This window comes from Plectrocnemia conspersa, unplaced genomic scaffold, assembly GCF_051122295.1.
Source record: "Plectrocnemia conspersa isolate PC_06_02 unplaced genomic scaffold, ASM5112229v1 ptg000009l, whole genome shotgun sequence".
NCBI classification, from domain to species: Eukaryota; Metazoa; Arthropoda; class Insecta; order Trichoptera; family Polycentropodidae; genus Plectrocnemia; species Plectrocnemia conspersa.
Window position 1 is genome coordinate 17,031,396 of NW_028277173.1, and position 9,701 is coordinate 17,041,096.

The window sequence follows — 9,701 nt, forward strand, 5'->3', positions numbered from 1 at the left end:
AATTATTCCAATCGAAACACCAACTTCGTTTTGCTATGTAGCGATATCGAGACATGGTAAAGTCGGATTGTACGATGGTAAATTTTCATTTCTGCTAGAATACGACTTATTCTTCATACGGACTGGAATCAATAGAAGAGTTAAAAATATATGGATAACAGCTGCTACATATCTAGCGGTATATCTTTCATTATTAATATGAAGTATTTAGATTTCATTAGCTTAAAGTCTAATCGTAGCTAGTATAAGAACTTAATTTCTAGAAATAGAGTTTTTTGTTGATGAATTTTCTTTTTCTCCTGGCCACTATGCATTCCTTCCCAGGTTTCATTATACTATTTAATTTTTCTTCTGTGCTACCTTTTTCTCTTTTGCCCTTCTTTTTGTTGAATGATAAATATATTTTGTTTGAGTTTAACTTTTACCAAGTAATGGTCTGAATCGGCATTAGCTCCTCTGTGTTTTGAATTTGCTCTTCTTTTAGATATCAGCACATGATCTATTTGATTGCATAGTGTGTTACCCGGTACTTTTCACTTACCTTTATGTATTTATTTATTTTAGATTAAATTAAGACCATCGTGGCCTAACAGGTTACCCCAATGCGCCACGATGGTCGAAAACAAATTTTATATATACAAAACAAAGAAAAACCGTTTATATACATAAATAGAACAATACTTAAAAATAATAAACGTTACAAAAAATTATAAGATATCAAAATTAAATGATACAAACTGGATCAGCTCCTCGTAGCTAACATTAAACAGGTCAATATGTAATGCCAGCGTATTAAGGAGCCGGAAGGCGCCACAGCTATTATAGGCGAGTCAGCAAGTGCGGACGTCCTAACCCTAACGACCATCAAAAGAGGACGCGATCGTGATTCTTGAAAATATTCCGGAACCCAAAACTGGAATTCCTCGAGAATAGTTGGATTGTCGACAGCACCTTTTAGTAATTTGAAAAAATGCTTAGCGACATACAAATTTCTGCGAGAACTCAGCGAATCGTATCCCAACACTCCTAAAAGAAAGGCGCTGGGATATATGTAGGGATAATAACCAAATGTCCTTTTGTAAAGGTATCTTAAATACCTTTTTTGAATTTTTTCCACTAAAATGGAATATTTGGCTATTCGGTGATTCCAAATTATAGATCCCGATTCAAGAATGCTACGAACTAAGGTGTCATAGAGGATGCGAATAACTGACGGATTGTCAAAGTGAAAGGCATTCCTCATAACAAAGTCGAGCATCTTGGAAGATTTATCACAGACGTTGTGTATGTGTAAAGAGAACCTCCATTTGCTCTCGAAAGTGATTCTGAGATCTTTAGTGGAAGTTTCTCTAGTCAAAATGTTACTACTGAGATGGTAGATATAAGCTGATGGCGAATGGGATCGAGAAAATGACACAGTATGGTACTTTCCGACACTAAAGGCAGATGGTTAACGGAAGCCCATCTACATAGAGAGTCTAAATCACTTTGTAGAGAGAAGGAGTCCGCAACAGATCGAATGCATTTATATAATTTTAAATCATCTGCGTACAGAAGAAAACTTGAATTTGTAATTGCTGTATTTATGTCATTAATAAATAACCCAAAAAGCAGAGGGCCCAGATTGGATCCTTGAGAAACACCCGAAGGGGTAAAATATTCTTTCGACAATCGGCCACCATAGGTTACAAACTGTCTACGATTGCTTAAATAACTCGAGAATAACCGAGTTAAATTATCCGAGCAACCGAGGTTCGACAATTTTTTTAATAATAACCCATGACAAACTTTGTCAAAGCCTTTCTCAAAATCTGTATACACGACGTCTACTTGAATTCCCGCATCGAGAGAATTTGTCACCGTTTTGGTGAACGACAGAAGGTTAGTAACAGTGGAACGGGCAGGACGAAACCCGTTGTAATGTTCTTATGTGGGAAGCATGTGCTAGTAATTACTAGATTATTAGCTACCGCAAAATAGGATAGTCATTCACCATTTTCATTTGTATTTTCGTGTAAACTGTACCGTTCTGCCACTTCTCTAAATATATCTTCTCTGCATACTTTGGCATTGAAGTCTCCTAGAATTACTAATGCGTCATATTTAGAGACTTCTTCACACTGCTTTTGAAGTTCTTCATAAAATCTATCTTTATTTTACTCTTGTGCCTCTTCTGTCGGAGCATATGCATTGACGAAAGTTATATTAAATATGGTACCTTTCAGTTTTAATTTTGATAGTCTATCGTTGATTGGTTCGGATCCTAGAACAGATTTGGTAGTTTTACCAATGACCCTGAATCCTGTACTTCGTTATGCCACCTTGGTTGATCCACTGTAGCAAATGTGTAATTCCGTTTGTTTATCTATCCTGCTTCTTTCCACCTGATTTCTTGCAGGGCAGATCTACCTTGAGTTTTAATATTTCTTCCACTATTGTTTGCATCTTTCCTGGTTGTAACATTGTTTGCACATTTCAGGTTCCAAAATTTATGTTCAGTCATTTATTCATTATGAATCGGGCCAGGTTTATTACAATATTTCTTTGTGACTTTTTAATAACCAGGTGGATTTCTCCATGTTGGGTCGTTAGCCTCACGATGGAAACCCTCCTTCTTTATCCTGGCTCAGGACCAGCAAGAGTGCAGACCATGTCACACTCTAGGCGGAGTTTTGTTTTGTTGTTGAATATATACAAGATATTCTTTATGATCTGAAATACCTAATTATCAGAGAACTTTCAATACCTAATATGTAAGACTAATTACTCATCACGATATTCATCCGTGAGATCAAAAAATTCTAGGTAAACCTAATCTATTATACTTATACATAATAATCACTAATTCCGATCTCCATGATACGATAGAAATTTAAATACACTAAGGTCTAAATGAGATTCAGATCCATGTCTTTCAAGTTATTAGGCAAAGACTTATACCACTCGTCTATCGTGCTGGTTAAAGAACAGTCTATACACATATCGCTACTTCAAATGTGAACAGTAACAATTCTTCCTAGAAACCTTCGGCTATTGCGTACTAATTCATGACTCATTTCCAGAAATGAAATTATTTCGTTCACTGTTACTTTCTTTATATGAAATGGACTGATGTCACTACTTAGTATGCCTGACCTGAATGAGAAGTCTTGCTGCGGAACTCTTGAACTTTCATTATGAGTTTCAATGAGTTTCACGTTTCAAAAATAATGGTGCATATCTTAAGTGGAGCGGCCAGTTTAAGCTACTGCTATACCTTTGTGTTGTATACCTGATTCGTACTATAACCTGTCGGGCACTCTTAAAACTATACGACGACACTGCTATTAATTTACAGGCTGATAGAGCTGCTTTTTTATTTTTGTTATTTTTCTACTAGCCATTCTCATATAAATAAATTATGTATGTATTAAAAAAAATGTATAAAAGTCATAAAAAATTATATATATAACTAATGTTTTGATTTCAAATCATATTTAGCTAGACATATCTATGTACTTATGTATCATTCTGTACATGCTTAGCCAACTGTGTTTCTCAAATTCTTAAAGTTATTATAACTATATTACAAAATGCTATCTGATTATCTTTAATACTTTAATTAATCTATAAAATTTCTTTCATTGCTTTATTTTTTCTTTTACACTATTTGAAATATAGATTGTGGTAAATTTGTCCTTTAATTTTTTACTTTCAGGATAATAAAAATCTCATTATAACCGCTTCAGATAAAAGTATGATGGTCTACGATGCATCTACATTGTGCCACGTTCCAATTTTTCTCATCACAGGAATCATTAATGTACCAATGGTAATTATTAGTGTGATATTTAATCAAAGTGATTTGCTAAACAACTTTTTTAAATTAATTTTAGTCAATGTCTTACAAAGCATCTGCTAAAACAAACACACACTCGTGTTTGGTCATTGGAGACGATCTGGGCGGTTTAACGACGATAACGTTTAAGCAACCCAAGACTAGTTTGTTTCATAAAAAAGTGCAAGATAAACTGAACTCCTATTTTTGGATTGTAAGCATAATCAATTATTTAATATAAAATATAAATATAGTAATTCTTATATGTACTACTTATAGGAACTACAGGGAGGTTTGAATGAACAATTTTGTAAAATACAATGCAGCAGACGAGTTCATGCGAGATCAGTTAAAAAAGTTGATCACGTGAAACACAACTCAATCGTATCCTGCTCAAGCGACCCTGATGCATCGGTAGTGATAAGACACGATGAAGGAATAAGAGATCCTTATACATTCAAAATTCCAAGAGTAAATTAGAATTACTATTATCTAAAATGTACTTTTACTCAATGTATATATTTTTCAGGGTGTAACGTGTTTTTACTATTCGGAAACTCTTAAAGTATTGACTACTGGTGGAGGAGACGGTGTCGTTAGATTATGGGAGCCTGTCGTTACGTTTAAACCGATCGCTGTGTTTCCAATACAACATTTTAAGATAGTAGACGTTGTTATATTAGCTCATATGTGTTTGGTTATGAGCTTCAATAAGAATGGGGTAAAATATATAATCTATATATGCTATTTGACACATTTAAAAACATTTTTCTATCAGGTTTTGAAAGTATGGGACATATTTGATCATTCGTGTATCCAATCGATTAATTTACGATATCCGTCCTTCGGCATCTTGGGAAAACCAATTCAATATGGACTTCAATCTTTTTATTATGGAGCTGGGCGAGAGAGTAATGAATCACAGTCTAAAATCAACGTTAAAACGAACAGCTTAACCTCTAGTACAAATATAACCAAGTCTTCCACTAAATTGGTTGAAGAAAATTTGTAAGTTAGTGTAGTATGTACATATATGTGATGTCTAAAATCAAAACAGATTTATGATTATTTTTATTTCAATATTTTAATTTTATATATATGTGTATGAATGAAATTAACTTGAATGGTTCTTATTTTGACAACCAAAATTAAAAACAATCATGATAACAGCTAGTAATGTCATAGAAACAAACAGTTGGTGGTATGACTTTGATTAATTGTTTTTATTTATCAGTGTATGATATAACTTTTTTATGACACCTGCATTTGAAGTAGCATACAAATTTAATATTTTAAATAGTACAGAAACCATAAAAACTGGACATGAATGCTAGTGATTTTAGGCGTCGCATATGTAAGTTAGTTGAAACTTATTGTGATTTTTAATTTATTGTCTAGGGAATTTTGGAGATGGTGTAGACCTGAAATTATCGTTACTTGTTGTAATCATATCGCCATTATACCCATGGAGGATTGGATTGTTTCTAAAAGAGAATCTACTCTACACATCTTAGAGAATTATATGAAGCGTGAGAAATGTATTCTTCCACCTCCGAAAAAAATGCATAATCCTAGAAGACCATCTCTCTGGGATGATAACGAAGCGGAAGCAGGTTTGGAATTCAGATTAACAAATGAATCATTACTTTTCAAAAGGTTGTTAATATTATGTAACTGATTAAGTTTTAGGTAAGTTAAAAAGAAAGTAGGAAATGAAATTCATAATGCTAGACACTGTGAAAGTTATAGAAAGGTATAATAATTAGGGGCATGTCTAACTTTAGATATTATTTGCTGCATACACAGTGGCGTAGCTAGAGTATGTGTCGCCCGGGGCAATCCTTAAAATTGCCGCCCCCCCCATACATTTTTTTGCAGGGTCTAAAATCAGCATTTCTTAAAATAATAAATTGGTATTCGTAGATTTACATAAATTTTAGATTATTCAGGGTTAAGAACCACACTAGACGATTCCATCGCGAATATGCCGCCCCCAAGCATGTGTCACCCGGGGTGGCCCGCCCCATTCGCCCCCCCCCCCCCCCCATAGCTACGCCACTGTGCATACAACATTTTCACATGTATATATTATTGGTTTTATGTACATGCTTTGACTTACAATGGATTTATACAATGTTTTCACATGATTATAAAATTTTTATGTTTAAATCTTCCTCTTCGTTCCGTAATTGATGATCAATCACTACTTGTCTGGATTAATTTATGATTTTTCTTTACTTTCTCAACACTAGTTCTGAACGTTTTTTGTGGTTGCTCTGTAACATGATTCATTTGAACTGTCCATCTTAAGAAAGATATTCGATCTTCCTAATGCCACAAATTACTACATGTTGTTTTATCTCTGTGATTAATGTCCAAAGAACTAAAGAATTCTCTTTATCAGCTCTTTTATTGTAAAGACATTGATTCTTTTTTTTCTTCTAGACACGTCAATCATCCTTCTTAAGCATAACATCTTAAATGTTGGAATAGCTTAGTTGGTAAGGTCTAGACTAGTAACCCAGAGGAGTTCGGGCCCCTGCAGCAGACTTTTATGTTTAATTTTTTTTTATAAAATTATTAAAATTCGGATCCAGTTGCAAAGTGACATATATTAATTGTAAATTATAATGAACATAATAATTAATTATATAGATGTCACCAATTCACCACTCACCAGTTGGTACTAATTATCCTTTTGTAACGCATTGGGCTTACACCTATCAGGTTACAACAGAATATTAAAAAAGGCATCATTCTTGTTTTTTTCTAGGAGCTTAATATTTTTAAAAAGCCTCCGATGCTCGTTTTCTTGCCGTTCTTCAGAAGAAGACTATTTTTATCTGGACCTCAAATTCCATCAGAATTTTGTTGCCTATTTTCGTTCAAATTGAAGTCCTCTTCTTCTATATATAGATCCAATTCTTTGGTCATATAGATTAGTTCGCTAATAACATTGTGAACTTCTTCAATTTGCGTACTATACCTAATCAACTAGGCAGTGAGCTTATTCCATACATTACTCATCATAAATATTGAATTTTTACTCCAGGCAATACCAATTTTTTAAACGTTATACTTTTTACAGAATTGCGTTATTGATTCGCTGTTCTGACCATCAAAAGCACTTAATGATTGTTTAAATGTGGTCAATAAGTAATTATTTTTAAATGTATGTATTACACCTTGATCCATTGGTTGCATAATGGATGTAGTATTCGGAAGAAGAAACAGGAAGAAACATAGTAGCATTTCCAACAAATTTAAGTATTATATTAGATTATTTAAGGCAAGTTGTAAAGTTTATTTACTTTTTGATATATGTGATACATGGTTAAGAAAATGTATTATACTACTTTTATAGAAAAGCTTCAATATTTTAAAAATCATTTACTAAAAAATCACTTAAAAAAATACATTTTTTATACAGAATATGCGTCTTCTACTATCAGTGGTAGTACCATAACAAATTTAAGCGTGGAGCGAAAACAGGCAAGAAATATATCAGATAGTAAGTGCATAGAACCAACGTTAGATGAACTATTAAAAAATATGGGTCTATGCGATATTATGAACAAAGATTTCTTGGCTAATACGGGCCTAAAGCACCATATGAACATGAGATTTGCGATGCAGCATTCCAAACAACAGGAGGTAGTCAAACACTTTAAATTAACATTACCAATTCACTGTCAATTGAGACAAATTTGTGATATTGTAGATGCGCGTGCCAGTGTCTCAAGGAGCACCATTCACTGCTTTAGATTTGTATGATTGTACAGAAGTCAAATTCTCCGCACCGTTACCACTGAGCGATAGAATGAAATTGAGATCAGGCTTAGAACACTTTTCGAATCCACAACAAATGCTTAAGCACAACAGGTAAAAATGATAACATGAATGTTGAATAAATATTTTTACTTTAACAATAATATTTTTTAGTTGTTTCTCAATGGATACTCCAAAAACTGATTCTACGATGGCTGTAGAGCAATCTTCATGCAAAGTTGATACAAATAAAAGTGATTAAAATAAATTTGTGTGTTTGTTTTATTAGCAAAATAGCTTATATTTTATATATTTATTTTTTAATAAATAAGAATATTTTAACAAATATTAAAACATGTATTATTCTTATATTTGTTAAGCTGCATCACCTGTTAGACTGTAGATTGAATATTTATTTATTGTAAATCTTCTGTTGCAACACTTAATGCATTACAATCAATAACTACTTAATAAGTAGTGAGATACTAGATTGAAATCAAATTCAATGACATCTATTTTATTAATTATAAATATTAATATCACAACTCACAATCAATAGATGTCACTATGCTCGATTTTATTTTATTTATTCATTCGTGAGACTATCAAAAATTATATTATAATCTGTAATTTTGATTTCTCAGAATCGAGAGAAATCTAAAAACACTATGATCCATATACATATTAGATTCAAACTCAAGTTTTTTGTGTATTTGTCATCGACTTGTACAACTGGTCTATGGTGCTGGTTATATATTATAGTATGTATTCCATTTAACTGCAACATATATTTACATTACATTACACTAGGGAATGAATATAAAATAAATGAGGATTATAACATAAATACTATGATATAAAATAATATCTACAATATATTCCCAATGAGAAATTAATCATGTTACGGACACATCAGACAGAATATACACAAATAAACATTTCATTTTTTTCAAATCACTACTTTATATGCATATTTTTATATGTACACTAAGTTTACATCATCGAATCTCGCAGAACTCTTTTGCTCCGTAAGAAGAAGATTAGGACCTTAAAATAAGTCACGCTACTTTTAATCACTATATAAGGTTCTTAATATCATTAGTGCTTAGATTATTCTCAATATATACATAAACTATATTTGTATATGATGTTTTCGTGTAGCACTTAAATCCGATTATCTATTAGTAACTATGCTGACATTGACAAATATTTTTTTGTGGCCACATGTAAATTAAAATATCTTGTATAAATAGGTTAAGGAACTTAACATTAAACATTTAAATATTGCATAATCTGAGTACTAATAAGCATAAATAAATAGTATTACTATTCTATAAAAGTATTTGATTATGTGGGTTAGTGGTTCTCAAAGTTTTCATTCATTTAAATACTTTTAGTTCATTAAAAACAAGATCGTTCGATTGCAACAGTTGCAGCGTTTGTAGATTGTCATATTGTATATTTAATCAAGACAGTGGTCTTACACCATTTAATTACAAAAAATATTATTTATTGCTCATTAATATTAATAAATAAAGTTTACTAAGGTATACAACATTTTCTAGTAAAATGTACCTATAGTATAAATTCTTATCTCCGGTTCGTCGGTTAAAAAAAAGCGATTACGAATAACGATAAATCAATGTCTACTTAGCAAATAAATTACTTAGCGAAACCTTTATCGCGATTCATGCGATTAGAACTATATTTATGGATCGAAATGTACAGTGACTATTTAATTTTGAACAAAAAAAGGTTGTAATTGTAATGAAAAAAATGTTTCGTAACTAACTGCGAAATCGAAAGTTTAGTCACGTGCACTTGTGTCGGAACGTTAGTAACTTTTATGGTAATTCGAATGCGATACTACTCTTTTGTAGATGATTACAAATTTGAACTATCAAAAATAAGAACGGTTTCAAATCTGGGTGCCGTAAAAATCGTCTTTGTGATTGTATATGTTTAGATTTGTGATAAGGAATATTTTGTTTGCAATATTTCCTCTTGATACTTAAAAGAAATATAAGGAAAATATTTGAAGGATATTTTCAAGGATTTATATCAATAACAATACCGATTGACTCAGTTGTAGCAAGAAGTGAATAATGGAAAGTTC

General features: G+C 32.0%; 1 protein-coding gene across 1 annotated transcript; it reads left to right on the forward strand.

The window, feature by feature from the left end:
* The first annotated feature begins 47 nt into the window (after positions 1 to 47).
* WDY (WD repeat-containing protein WDY) lies at positions 48 to 7,885 on the forward strand. The gene is made up of 10 exons (XM_088192232.1): positions 48 to 178; positions 3,698 to 3,811; positions 3,876 to 4,031; positions 4,097 to 4,288; positions 4,347 to 4,538; positions 4,596 to 4,825; positions 5,216 to 5,430; positions 7,248 to 7,471; positions 7,539 to 7,699; positions 7,760 to 7,885. The coding sequence occupies exons 2-10, from the start codon at positions 3,737 to 3,739 to the stop codon at positions 7,845 to 7,847; spliced, it is 1,533 nt and encodes a 510-aa protein (XP_088048358.1). The 5' UTR covers positions 48 to 178; positions 3,698 to 3,736; the 3' UTR covers positions 7,848 to 7,885.
* Positions 7,886 to 9,701: the final 1,816 nt, after the last annotated feature.